Consider the following 15,592-nt stretch of genomic DNA (forward strand, 5'->3'; position numbering starts at 1 on the left):
CTAATTCTTCTATTAGTGGTATTAGTGGTGTTGAAAGTAGAATATTACATTTCTTTACGAGCCTTTTGGAAAAGTAAAGATATGAGTATGTTGTTCATTAGATGGCCTAACCATGTGAGAAAGAACCTCAATAACCTCAATGTGTAGTCATCACATCACATCAGCAAAAGACATACATATACGACTGCAAAACTGTAAAATGGAATAGAAAACTATACATGTATCATCATAAAACTGTGAAATTGTAATTTCATTCCTGAAGAACGTGTATAGCAGTAATAGATCACTTTAGAATCTGTGTAGCTGTAGTCAGATTATAAAGCTGTGTACTCTAATTCCTCAACCTTTTTGCATGTGAAGGAGCAAAGTTAAGAGCAGTTTATGCACATTTATAATTTGATTTTGGAGACAAAAATACATTGGTTGGATTGGCCATTTTCAGGGCTTCACAAAAAGTAGTTTTATCAATGTACACAGAATAATGCCTTTAGAATATGTTTAAATAAACACCTTGCAAATAGATAAAAAAAGGTTGAAAAATTACAGTACATGTAGTTGTAAACTCAGTGCAACAGTTAAGAAGTTGTAGTTGTAAAACCACTGAAGAATCTGTGTAAATCACATTCAATGTACATGTAACTTTACAATCTGTGCAGTTGTAGGTACTGTACTTTAAGAGTCTGTGGTTGTAATCACATCATGAAAGAATCCTGGTGGTTTTGATGTTACTTGACTGGGAATAAAATGTGCACAACTTTCACTTTGCATGCATTTAAATTGCCCTCCCCTCAGATGTATTCTTTAAAGGACAAGACAGCACCTGGGTAAAACATATTTCAGTTGAAAGCAGGATACTCAAGCTTTCTAAAAAGTTTTAGAAAACTTTATTATTTTGATGTGATTTCACCGAGTAATATGTAGAACAAAATGACAATGATGCACAAATGGCTGGTGTGAGTCGAGGCAGCCATCTTGAGAATTTTGTCCAATCAGACGCGTTGGTCTCAGATTGCATGGCGTAAGCCGTGACGTAGCCTTTGCCCATTCACTCCATGAAGTGACATATGATAACACAGAACTACTGCAGAAGACATCATCAGATGTAATTAAAACAGCTAAATCTTTCAATGAGATTTCTTTACAACGATTTAGTTAGGTGTTACCAAAGGGCCATTTCACAAAGTGTTGAGGGGCAGGTGTGTATCATTTACGGACCATCACAGACATAAAATGAGTTGATTTACAAGTTGCATAATATTCAATGACAGTGCCACAAATTACTGTATGTCAGACCGTGGCATACAGACTTGCCTTAAACTACATTCATCTCCCCAAATACATATTTTGTCATTCATTTTCGTGTTTAGTAAGCAGTTTCTACACAACAAGTATTGAAAAAGTCAGTGAAAAATTCAGTAGGAATGCCAAAGGTTTAAGGGAATGAGAAGACAACATCTCACCGGACAATGTTTAAAATTAATTGTATCTTATGGTATAATGTTTTTCTTTACGTTTATTACGACTGAATAATTTAAATTTTGTTACCTGGTCGCCCTAGTGTACAAGGGACGTTTTTTTCTGTTTTAAATACAGTAAAATTATTGAAACACCATGTTCAAGCCAAGGTGCTTTCTCTGACGTCCTCGATAACTAGGTCAGTGCTGCTTTCTTCTTAGAAGCCACCACTACAAGATTGGAGCATAAAGTCCAGGGACAGTTGAATGCCTACATTAGCTTCATTCATGCTTAGATTTATTATTTTTTTTTTTTGATTGGTGTTTTACGCCGTACTCAAGAATATTTCACTTATACGATGGCGGCCAGCATTATGGTGGGTGGCAGAGCCCGGGGGAAACCCAGGACCATCCGCAGGTTGCTGGCAGCCCCTCCCACATGCGGCCGAACTGTAAGCCAGCATGAGCTGGACTTGAACTCACAGTGATTGCATTGGTGAGAGACTCCTGGGTCATTATGCTGCGCTAGCGCGCTATAGATTTATTTCCATTTGTTTCAGAATTGAGCTTGAATCTAGTTGTACAACAATCCTACTGTAATTTTGTAAACATTTGGGTCAAAATCCCCAGAACAACCCATACTGAGGCTAAGATCTGAACCAGGAATACCCCAGGGTTCATCTGCAGCTAGGCTATTTAAACAGGGTCGCTGGAGTTCCTTGTAAATGATATAGTAGGCCTACTCTATCAACAGTTCAAGCAGTGGAAGAAATATTCTTCCAGTATGTCCAATTTCCGAGAAAGCTATTTATCACATGGACCTTCATTACCGAAGTCCATGACTTTTATCTGCCATAGGCTACTGCTTAGACTATTACTAGAGATAACAGTAAACATGATGTCACCTTGCTCTCGATAATGGGGATGTGCTTAAACTGTCAAGACAAAGTTTCTCACTAAACTTTTACTGGGTTGAAAAAAAAAAATGTACAAAAATATTTAATGCTGGTTTAAGGTACTTTGAATGATTGTCTTTCAGTGGACATAAACTTTAGTCCAATGCTGATTTCTCACTTTAAATCTGATTGTAAAAATCAGGTGTGTTAATTGTACAGTGTATAGTGTACCTGTTGGCACTAGTGCTTAATTCCCTTGACAGAAAAAAAAGGGGGTCTCTGATCCTTTAGCTTTGTGGTTACAAAAATGTCCATATAATCTGATGGATTAGTAAACAGACAATAAAGACCACAATGATGGTGGTAGGACTGTGTCTGTCATCTTTAATCCCATGAAGTATTTCACATATGACGGGGTGTGTTAAAGGTATACAATACATCTAAATGACATGGCGGTGGTGGGCATATTTGGATGCACTCTCGGCGAATGGCCTTTGAAGTTTGCAAAACGGCTGAATGTGATTTTTGTGGCTGATAAAACAGCAAAAGTCAGAGTAGTAGTTTCTGCTGTGTAATTTCACAAATTTTTTGCCACCAGTCAAAGCAGATGGGAGTACCTGATTTACAATGTTGAATTTCAATGAAACTAATATTCAGTAAACATGGCACAGGTACACGTGTAGGTATATATGTGGATCATCATGTACTGAACGTGAAACTTTGCTCCTACACGTGCAGTGAGATCTTGTGAAACTTTGCATGCCTGCATGCATTGGGCTCCTACACGTGCAGTGAAATCTTGTGAAACTTTGCATGCCTGCATGTATGGGGCTCCTACACGTGCAGTGAGATCTCGTGAAACTTTGCATGCCTGCGTGCATGGGGCTCCTACACGTGCAGTGAGATCTTGTGAAACTTTGCATGCCTGCATGTATGGGGCTCCTACACGTGCAGTGAGATCTTGTGAAACTTTGCATGCCTGCATGCATGGGGCTCCTACACGTGCAGTGAGATCTTGTGAAACTTTGCATGCCTGCATGCATGGGGCTCCTACACGTGCAGTGAGATCTTGTGAAACTTTGCACACCTTCATGCATGCTTCTCCTACAAGTGCAGTGAGATATTGTGAAACTTTGCATGCCTGCATGCATGCGGCATCTACAAGTGCAATGAGATCTTGTGAAACTTTGCACGCCTACATTCATGCGGCATCTACAAGTGCAGTGAGATCTTGTGAAACTTTGCACGTCTACATGCAAGGGCTCCCACAAGAGCAGTGAGATCTTGTGAAACTTAGAACACCTACATGCATGCATGCGGCTCCTACAAGTGCAGTGAGATCTTGTGGCCATTTGTCTAATTAAAACGGGGGCTGTTTGAAATGTGAATGTGGCTTATTTTGGTGTGGGCCGTCATTACCAGTATACATGTATCTCAGATTTATTTGTTTATTTGATCGGTGTTTTACACCATACTCTATATGGAACATTTCGCTTAAAAAATGACGGCCATCACTATTGTGGGAGGAAACTGGGCGGAGCCAGGGGTTACCCATGACTAATATCTGCATTTTGCTGTCAGACCATGTACGCCCAAATGGATTAAGTCAGCACAAGATTATGTATTATCTTAAAACTTCCTTACATTAGTGTACATGGTTGATTTTTAAATTATTAAATAATTATTTACATGTGGAAGGTGACTGGAATGCACATGTAGTTTATGTTTAGTTGTGCTTTTTTTTAACTTTTGGACTTTTACAGTGATCAGTGTATCTATGTTTTATTTATTTATGTATTTGATTGGAGTTTTACGCCGTACTCCAGAATATTTCACTTATATGACGGTGGCCAGCATTATGGTGGGAGGAAACCGAACAAAGCCCGGTGGAAACCCACGATCATCCGCAGGTTGCTGGACGACCTTCTCATGTACGGCCGGAGAGGAAGCCAGCATGAGCTGGACTTGAACTCAGAGCGACCGCATTAGTGAATGGGGTCTGGGTTACATTGTGCTAGCGGGCTAACCAACTGAACCATGGAGGCCCCAGTGCATCTATGTGCCATACATGCATGTTTACCTGTATGGACTTTGTCTGTAGTTTTTAGGGCTAAACCTTTTCAGCTCAAAAAGTTCAGCAGGGAAGGAGAAAACATTGAAACATGTACAGTTTATCAGCTTTTCTATGTCAGGGTTGATAGTAAGATAACACAGTTTTGTCTGTGTGCATGTATACTAGGAAATAGTATAAATGGAAGAAAATGGGGATGGTTGGAATGTGATGTAACCTGCATAGGTGCACGTGTAGAAATAATTTATATGCAAATAATATTGTATTTGCCCTAACAATTTTGCCTAACAAAATGTGTATTTTAAGAGGTTTTAAATGATTAGATAGATTCTGTAAATTACTTTTTCAAGTAGGATGTTATGTGTTAGCTTCCAAACAAACCTTAAAAAAAAATTCTAAGATAAGTGGTACTCAGAATCTGGTAAAATTAGTACTGTATTTCACCTAACCTAGCGTTTTTTTTTTTTCAAGTGACACATTTTGCTTGAATCTGACTGATTTATCCGATTTATAGGGCCACATAAGATTTTTTTGTGAAGTTTAATTAATTTCTATTCGGACAAAATTAAGCTGTGGCATCAAAAGTTTCATTTCAAGGCCTTTATGTGCTTCTGAAAGTGTACCAAACTTTAGTTGAAATATAACAACTTCAGTCTGTCTAGCCATGGACAAAAGCTAGAGTCAAATACCGTGATCAGCAGAAAATTAGAACATTTAAGGTACCATATAGCAGCCAGAGTTGTTGTGATTGAAGTGTAGCCCTGTACACATAGGGTAATGTGTATACAGGCTCAGGTTAAACAAGCCTAAGGGTTATTGCTGGACAAATGTCGGATGGAATTTACATATCCCTCATGCTTGACCAGGAACACCCAGATGTACCCTCTGACCTGTACATGTAATTGCTATACAGCTTTTCCTGTGCAGAAGTATATGTGTGCATAGAAGGCAGGCATTGCATAGCATTGCTAGACAGTTCATTATGTTGTTTTGTCATATTTCACATGTATATCATATGGTAGTCTGGATATGTGCATTCTTAAATTTGGAGATAGAAAAAAAAAATGGGGATGACAAGCAGGTTGGGAGTGGGGGGGGGGGGGGGGTTGAAGTAAGAAAGAAGGAAGGAAAACAAACATACATGTAGGTGCATGTGTAGATAATGTACCTTTGTCTTACTGCAACATGTATGCATCAGTAGGCTGGAACGTACAAACTCCTGTAGAACATGACATACAAGTACAGTTCCTCATTATCATAAAGTTAATTGCCTTCGAGTTTAGCTGATCTCTTGTGTAAATTACCTACGTGCACGTGTACATGTAAGCTCGTCAGCATTATAATTTCTGATACCGGAATAATGAAAAGAAAAATAATAATAATAATAATTTGCATAAGATGATAATCAAGTGTTAAACTATATTTTTGATTCTTTTCTTTTTTTTTTCTGTTTAAATACATGCACAGTATGAAGACTCTACACTGATACAGCAGTGCATTTAGAGCATAAAGCTCAAGACATTGTTGAAGGGGAGCCCTTTTACTTTATCATGTACCGCATGTATACTATCTTAGATTGGTGTAAGACGATTAAGAATATGTATTATCCTTCTTTTTGCATTGGGAAAAACTAGAAAAAACTAAAAACTAAAAACTAGATATTTGTGAATCTTCATTCACGATTGATTTTAATGATTAATTTCTAATTTGATTTCTCTTTACAGTCAAGGAAATTGACAGCTGTCTAGCCTTGTATGTACAGGTGCATGTACAAGTGTGACATTCGTTAGCAAGAAATGTTTTAACACCATTCAAAGAAATCATCAAATACACATATATACATGTATATATGTAGCAAGCTTGGGAATAATTTTAAAATTGGTGCAGGACATAATGACAGATTTTTCAAGTTATTTATTATTTACACGATGGTTTTGTCCTGTGTCAACAGTCGGGCCCTGTCAAAATATTATGTGGTACAGGACATTGTCCTTGACCTGCAGGCTTGCTTTAGACACCATATTTTTCACAATCTACCACGCTCATGTGTCAGTCGATCTGTGTGGGTAGAAACCTTCATGGATTTTTGTCAGTTTGCCCTAGAATTGAGAATTAAGGTCTGGCTGCGTCTGTACTTTGTACTGATTCATGCATTGCGTGAGTTGTTTACCTGTATTGTGTGATCTGTATCACACCTGTAATCAGACATCTGAGACATTGAGCTTTTTCACTCACATGACAATGATTGCATGGTGTTAAATGTACATATATGTATATATACTGCGTAGCCTTTCTTGACGTTATCAGCTTCCAAGAATATTTGTAATAGTCAAAGGTTCCATGTAAGAGTACGTGGTTGTTATCAGTAGTATAATCATGCTCAGGTGTGTTCAGGTGCAAATTGAGGTGGTGTACACACAAGTATATCTATATATACCTGACCATTGACGAAGGGCTGTTATGTACACAGGGCACTCCAGTTTCTTTCATCCATAAACCTGTCTGCCGTCGTGTAATTGAAAGAATTCTTAAGTACATCGTTAAACACTTGAATCAAATAAATATAAATAAAAAATTTATGGAGAGAAGCTGAAGACTTTCTCAGCTTAAAACAGAATTACGGGTGTGTATTTGTACAGACTTTGACAGCAACAGTCAGAGTAATAGTTTCTACTTAGTAATTTTACAAATTTTTTGCCACAAGTCAAAGCAGATGGGAGTACCTGATTTGCAGTGTTGAATTTCAATGAAAGCGATATTCAGCAAACATGGCACAGGTACACGTGTAGGTATATATGTGGATGATATCATATACTGAATGTGAAACGTTCATGTTTGTATTTAATTACTGTATTTCACCTTAATTAACAGGTAAGTAAAAATGCTCTTTCAGAAGCTCATAAAGACCTTAAAATGACAATTTTCATGGCAAGAAATTAATGAAAGCCCCCCCCCCCCCCTCCCAAAAGTGGTAAGTATCCCTATAAAGTGGATGAAACGTGAATTACAATCAAACAAAATGTGTCTCTTAAAAAATGCTAAGCTGCAGGTGAAGTACAGTACTTCATGAAAGATATATACATGTATTGTAATTGGAAGGGAACTAGGAAGGAAAAAAACTTTACCGTATCAGATTCCCTGTTTGAAATCAGACACATTGCCTTAAGAGGATTTGTTTGCGTTTTAGCTGTACCTGTGTGCACAATCATAACAAAGAAAAACTGTCTCATTTGTGACTGTTACTACAAAAAGGTTGGATTAAGCGCAGTTTTTACCTGTCGGATTTGCATTACGAGACATAGGTACAATCTGCCCGACCTGTGAGAGGGTCATGTCCCTTCAGGTAAATATACACTTTGATGTGTATGAGAGGTATATCAAAGGTTAACTGAGAGCAGGTAACGTGATTATCATGCATAATGAGTTTCTACCTGGACAGGTGAGACAGAATGACACAAAGGTATGCACTGTTGCAGTGTGTGCACTTGGAAAATGGCATGTGTAAACACAGGTGGATCGAGTGATCTATTTGTAAGTTTATCCTCTTTGATATGTTTACTTCAAATAAGTTCCACGAGTGAAATGGACTTGGATTTACATAAATACGTGTATTTATTTAAGGAAATCTTCTCAGTGTTCAACTTCTATTTGAAGACACGCGTAGGTGTCTTTCTTTGAGTTCTATTTTAAAAGGTATGCGCCATTGACTTGTGTAAACACTATGCGATGTTATGTGAATTAAGTTGCCATATATACATGTATGTGAAAGGGCTATCCCCTTGTTGTTACACATCCTTGTGTTGAGAAAAAAATTGCTTAATTAAGAATGTTTCTTTAGTGTTTGTCTTGCCAGATAGTTTGTCTGCAAAGTATTAAGTAAACCGAAGCATGGATAATCATCTGTCAGTACTATTATAAACATGGTTTACTGTTATGTGTACATCTACGTGTACATGTACATGTATGTGTATGTACAAATGTTGGCATCTGACTGTACCTGTACGTGTGCATGTACATGTACAAGGCAGTGAACAGTTGACACAGGTGGAGAACTTGAACAGGTGAAACATACTGTACACCTTCCTCATGTACATGCATGTAAAATGTTTGTTTCGAGGAATTAAGCTAAGCAAGTGTTCGTCACCATTGTGTTGTCAGAGATAATTAATTTTTATGTCCTGTTTTGTTCTTATGGTATAATTGATTCATTGATGATTTTCGCTGAACGCTATTTTATATTCCTTCATTATGATAACAACAAAACAAAGAGGAAAAAAGCAAAACATGCACGTATGTGTCTCTGAGATAGAAACATGTACATGTAAGTACAGAATTTACCCCCACAAATATTAAACTTCACTGCCTCGGTGGCCCAGTGGTTAGAGCGTCTGGGTAGGGTCATATTTAAGACTTTAGAAATGGTACTTGCTGCTGCCTTGCTTGGTGCTCACGTACATACACCCTAACAATTACTTGTCATCATATGTCTGAAAAATTAACAGGTACGACGAAAAACAAGTGTGCAAACATACATTCATATAAATATTAAACCTACATGTACAGTATGTCTGTCAGGGTAACCCATGACATTCCCACTGGTTAGATGGAGGTAGTGACATTCCCTGGTAACTAGGGGCAGGTAATCCTGATTAAACATAAATAAAATACTGTTTTACTCTGGAATCTGTCACAGAAGATCGAAGGCAAATCATTTGGGATATTGAGCAATGATTGTCAGATTTTGAAATTCTAAGCAAGTTACCTTATATGGCTTTGAAAAATCCGTGTTTATAACATAGAGCAATATTTTCCAGATTTTTAAATAGTAATCAAGTCCCTGTAAATACATGTTCATGTAACTCCGAAGAATTGTAATTCAAGACGCGGGGTGCTCTATTTGAGGTTACAGTATTGAGCAGTAATTCTCAGATTTTGAAATTCTCTGAAGTTCTGTTTAGGTGAATGTATTTCCCTAAAGTTTAAAAAAAAATTCTTCAAATGACACTTTTTATTTGATTCTCTGATTAAATTTATTCATACATCTTATAAAAGGAAGTGTCCTTTTTTTTTATTAGTTTCTCATCAGAAAAACTGTTAACCATTAGCGTTTAAAGTGTCATTTTAAGGCCTTTATACATGTATGCTTCTGAATATGATCTTTTATATACCACTCAGTAGATGAAATGCAGTAATTCTACGTTACCATTAGTCATATCATAATAATAATGAAATCTTAATGTCAAACATATTAAAGGGGCCTCCGTGGCTCAGTCGGTTAGCGCGCTAGCGCAGCGTAATGACCCATTAGCCTCTCACCAATGTGGTCGCTGTGAGTTCAAGTCCAACTCATGCTGGCTTCCTCTCCGCGGATGGTCGTGGGTTTCCCCCGGGCTCTGCTCGGTTTCCACCCACCATAATGCTGGCCGCCGTCGTATAAGTGAAATATTCTTGAGTACGGCGTAAAACACCAATCAAATAAATAAATAAATAAATCAAACATATTAAAATAATAATGAAATGACTGTACGGTATATATTTGTACGGCTTTGAATGAAGGAATGACTACATATAGGTCTGAGGAATCAATTGCGGAATACATTTAGTGCTCTGTTTGGTGTATTGAGCAAGAATTCTCTGATTTTGAAATTCCGTAAAGCTGTATTGAAATTTTAAATTTGTAGCTAATTAAATTACTGATGTCAATTAAGTACTTGCAGTGTTCCAAATTCCTCACACCATGGCAGGTCTAGAATGGGGTGGGAGCATTATATTGTGGGTACCTGTACTGTATGTCTGAACCACTTCTCTGTATGGAAATGCCAAGGTGGGAGATTAAAATAGAGTTGTTAGAGCGTGTCAAGCCCTAAGCATTAGATGATGAAGGAATTTTAAGACCAATTGTCAACGGAATATTGTAGAGTAAAGCCATGATGGTATTTGGGTCAGTGAGCACCAGATGTAATGGGTTTAGCCATTGTAAGTGCACCCCCTGTAGTGGGCCTCTTCCTGTGCCATTGTGGTCAGTATTGACAGAAACAGCTTGGCAGAGGGTCTTCCTGGGGGGTGTCGCTGGTCTGTGTGAAGCCGCTCAGGTGTAGCCAAGCTGAAGTGGGGTTTACCCAGCTGCCACAGGCAAGCTGTACATAGACAATATATGTATCATATACAGGTGTGTAGGTAAAGATTGTACTGCGCAAATAGGCCACTGGAATGGTGTCACAGTATGAGGCATTGTGTTAGGGTTAGGCACAGACTACATGTATGTGTACCACTGATGTTCTTGCCAAAGCCTCATAGCCCCTCATGCCTGTCACAGCTCTTTCCCAATCCTGCAGCCGCTGTCCGCATGCCCAGAGGCTCCCGCCAACGTTAAGAGAGACGACAGCACACCGACTTGTGCACATGCAGTTTGACGCTAAGCCCATGATAGGCTGACTGATATACATGCAGTAGTAGGTGGTCTGGCCGACTCAGAACAACAACAACACCAGTGAGGCATAGGGAGAGAGAGAGTGTGAAACAACAGTGACATTGTCCACTTTTCTCCCTTGCTCCCCAGTTGGCTGGGTCTGTTGACAGACTGTTACTTTAGGCGGGACAGGAACAGGGAGGGTATATGCCTTGCTTTATCACAATGGACCCAGGGGCTTGGTCCCACTATTAGGAGCCCCCTCCCCCACCCCCTGTGGGCATAGAGTGTAGTTGTACTTGTCTCTGCCACTGCTATTATCAAGGATCCTGGCCCCATTCTTCACTTGGTGACAATCCCTCAGGCTGCCTGCTAGATTATAATCCAGGCAAAATTCCGGAAATGCTGTGGGAGACCCTCTACATGTGTACACAGTACCAAGGTCTAACTTTCTGATAACACTCAGGATTTTGGAACCTGGTGGACTTAGGACTGACTGTCCTGAATTTGGGGGATTTATATACTCTGTACAGTATATATATATATACGTGCCTCGGATCATTACTGAAAGGAGATGTAGGATTCTGACCTTTCTAGGAAGGATTGGATGTACATTTCGCAGTAGTACAGCGACCAGTTTCACTTTGTGCTTCTATATATACATATATATATCAGCCAAAGTCAGAGTGCGCTCTGCCTTTGTGTTAAAAAGCTACGGATTATTGCAAAGAGTTAGTTCTGTGCCCGTGCTCACACAGATTTACCTGTGCACATGCTAGCCAGGTGTTTCAGACAAAGTTGTCTACAGGTTGTTGAAAAGAATAGGCCTATATTTGTGATCATGTTTGTTTGACATGGACATTTACCTGAGGAGCATTAAGTACGGATGTCATACCTGTGCTAAGGTGTACTAAGACTAAGACAGTTTAATGTCACCTGCCATGGACCCATCTTTATACCTGGATGGGTTCTCTTCACAAGTAAACTTGAGCTGAGAAGTGTAGAAGTCGCCAGCTAGCACAGGCGAAGGCTGTTGATTTGAGCTGACTTTTGTTATTTTCAGTCCAAGGTAGGCCCCAAGCCAGGTGACTGCAAACATTCAGCGTTGGGAAGAAAAGCGAGCTATATTCCCCAGCTGATCAGAAAACAGAAAGTGAACATTTTTTTAGTGTAGGGATTTTTTTGTTTTTTATTCTCTAATCTGTAAAAAGATACTGGCAACAGCCGTGAATTTGAATGTATTTCCGAGATTGAATTTTTAAGATTTTTTGAACAGTTTTTATTCCCACTTTGAAACTGGCAACGGCTGTGAATTTGAAATTGTTTGCCAACCAAACATGGGAGAGTATTACGTAGGCAAACAGTCTGACGTAACGTTAACAGGAATGATGCTACGCCGGAACTCCTCAAAGCGTGGCTCGAACCGCTCTAAGCGATCATCCATTCGGAATTCCCGTGAGCTGGACGCTAACATCGCGCGTAAGATGGTGGAAATGGATGATGTGGCCCGACCCGGGTGTTTGCCCAATATTTGGTAAGATTACATTGTGTGGAATTTTATCCGTAACCATAATGGTAACTATTATGATAGGTACATGCACAGTAGATGGATAGGATTCCTTGCATATGGCATTCTTTTAATTAGTACAGTACATGATTTTTTATATTTATCAGTTAAGGGTGAATTATGTGTTCTTCATACATTCTAGATATACATGTAAAGTGATGTTCACGTACATATAATATCATTTATTATTCTGGTGTTCTGTCACTCTGTGACCCTTGGATTATTGATACATGTACATGTACTTTCAGTTCATACTACATGTATCAAGTGAATAATTCACACTTCATTTTGTATTATTCACTTGCCATGTCATATTCACACTTTACTCTGTGTTACTGACACCTTATTTCATGTTATTCACGCAGTCAATAGTCTTACATGTGTACATGTAAATGCATGTACATGTAGGTTCCGGGAGAAATTGTACTGTACACGTGCGTATGCGTTCAGTACTGGAATTCCAGGCTTTCTCACTTGCCCATAACTTACCAGCAAGTAAAATGTCAGTTGCCCTTTTGGGCAAGCCCAGTTTTAAAGAACTCACTCGCTGGATAGGTATGCAGGGAACACAGTGTTATAGCATGGGCAGTCTATCATTTACTGTGCCAGCTTGCTGTGTGTTAGCTGAGTTTGCTTTAAGAAAACTTGTATGAGGGCAACGAGTTTTGAAAATCACTTGTGTTCAGGGCAACTCCCCTGATTCTTCAGTGTTTTCAATGTCCATTGTGTCCAATATTTGGAAATGTTCTAAGAGAACTACATGTATAGAATGTAGGAAAATAATCGTGACAGTTTTAAGTGGCTTGCATCCATACATTCTTAAACGGTTGGTGGCATTTTCATAACTGTGTGCAAAACATCCACGAAAAATGTGCTATAGAGGTCGAAAAGGTTGAAGATTTACAGTATCTCAAAAGGTTATGTTCAAGCGCAGTTAAATTTGAAAAGCATGGGAATTGTTGATATGGGATTGAAGAGATAACCAGTCCAGGGTGATGTTTAATGTGTATATGATCCAGAAATCAATGTCTTACCACATTCATTTTTATTTTGCTGGTTGTAAAGTATAATTGCTGAATAATATGTTTTCAAGACACACTTTGACTGAATATTACTTTGAACATTCCCTTTACTTTGACCTGAGCAGTAAATTTGTGGTACTGATTGTCAGACAGTGATTAACTCTATACCTGACAGGTTACCTGCTGATTACAGGTGTGGTAATTAGTTAATGGTCTGATAACTAGAGTAACTTGTAGATAATGGGATACACTTTGACATCATGGCACTTATTAAAGCTTCATTGCTTGTAATATGTGTATAGCACTCAGTACCGACTGTGTCCACCGTTGACGCCACATAGAGTGTGGACTGTGATAACCAACCACTCTGTTTTCACGCTGCCATAGCTCCAGGAGTTTTGCCCTAGAATGTGAAAATCTGGTGGAAATTGAAGCCACAATTCATAATGAATACTTACCCTAATTGTTGAGGTGACACGTTATTTAATACCGAGGGCAAACAGTGTAAACATGAGTTTATATTTTTGTTGAGCATATATATATATATATATATATATATATATATATACATACATACTCTTGGTATACATGTATATGTTTGTAGAATCCTTCGATTTTGTGCCTGCAGACGAATCAGTCCCATGACATGCACAGTACACACACTTGCGCAGATTACAATGTAGGTGTTATTTATAACGAGTATAGCTAGGTCAGTTCGAACTTGAAAATTTGTTAACATCACATTTCAGTTGATGAGTTTTAAAATTGCAAAACCATTTTAAACTGATGAAAGTTGTCGTGCAAATGCAGAACTTTATTTGATTTTTTTTGCATGTATAGTATTGTGGGGAAGTTGATATAAATGTACAATTACATGTTACAAATTAGAACACCGGCTTTATTGATCAACATTGTTGATAATGTCTGTCAAAGGCATGTGTGAATTTTCGAGCCAGTAGAAAAATGGTTACCTCATGGATAAAATTAGATACATGTACAGACAGAATTTCATCCGCGTTTTATGGATGATGACAGAACTGAGTATACTTGCTTTTCAAATGTTCTATTTTACAAGGCATTTGACCTGCCTGGCTGCCTCAAGCCCAGATTTGACCCATTTGAAACGCTTGAGAAACTGTTTCATATAATCACACAGTGTTTAGTCATTTAGCATATATTAGGCCCCTAGGGTTAATATAATTTGTTCAGTTTGTAATTTTGTGTATCAATTTATGATGTGGGTATAACTGGTATGGGAGAGTGTATGCAAATGAATTTCATCAGTACTATACTACAATATGCGAATTAGTGTCAGCAATTAACAGCTATAACTGTAATAGTGATCATTTGCACCATTGTAATTAATAGTTTGCGGATTGTATGTTGTATCAGAAAACACCTGATATTGATATCAGCCAGTCATTGATATCAGCCAGTAATCACTATCAATATGTATTTATGGTGTAGGAAATGGAGGAAAAATATTATCTGATAGATAAGATAATTGACATGTACTGTAAAGTAGGATACCCTGTCGTCTTTCTCTGAACTTCTGTTGTAGTTGTGTTTTTTGAGTTTGACATAAATTTATATACATGTACATCTAACTGCTTATAAGAATTAGCATTCAGGACCGAGTCCTTAATTACTCTGTGATAATTAATTGCCACATACAAGTAGATACACTAGATACCTATACGTGTGCAAGGGACATTTGTTTCTTGTCCTATTAAAGGCACATGGGCACACTCTCTTAGAGCTGTCAGAAGCATCTCGATCATGCACTCAGAGGGAAGAGAGCAGAATGCAGGTTCAGTCTTAAGTACAGTCATGCTTGACTTGATACAGATATAGCTGGGGCATTCATTGTTCTGTTTTCGTTTTGCTTTATGTTCACTGTAAGGGGATAGTCCAAACTTACAAGGTAGTGTCCCAGATTACCTGTTGTCCACAGGTGGTGTACATGCTATGTAGGCATCTAATGGACTGAGGTTTGTGTGACTGTGATGGGGCTGGGATTTGTTTGACTGCGATGGGGCTGGGGTTTGTGTGACTGTGATGGGGCTGGAGCTGGGGCTGGGGTTTGTGTGACTGTGATGGGGCTGGGGTTTGTGTGACTGTGATGGGGCTGGAGCTGGGGCTGGGGTTTGTGTGACTGTGATGGGGCTGGGGT

The 15,592-nt window shown here is 38.6% G+C and overlaps 1 protein-coding gene across 1 annotated transcript in view; it reads left to right on the forward strand.

The window, feature by feature from the left end:
- Window positions 1-10,869: 10,869 nt before the first annotated feature.
- LOC135480081 (ras-specific guanine nucleotide-releasing factor RalGPS1-like) overlaps window positions 10,870-15,592 on the forward strand; it is a 65,415-nt gene continuing 60,692 nt past the window's right edge. Inside the window, exon 1 of the mRNA XM_064759826.1 lies at window positions 10,870-12,364. Coding sequence (XP_064615896.1) covers window positions 12,168-12,364 — 197 coding nt within the window. The 5' untranslated portion in view covers window positions 10,870-12,167. The remainder of the gene's footprint in view (window positions 12,365-15,592) is intronic.

The sequence above is a fragment of the Liolophura sinensis genome, chromosome 13 (assembly GCF_032854445.1).
Source record: "Liolophura sinensis isolate JHLJ2023 chromosome 13, CUHK_Ljap_v2, whole genome shotgun sequence".
Taxonomy (NCBI): Eukaryota; Metazoa; Mollusca; class Polyplacophora; order Chitonida; family Chitonidae; genus Liolophura; species Liolophura sinensis.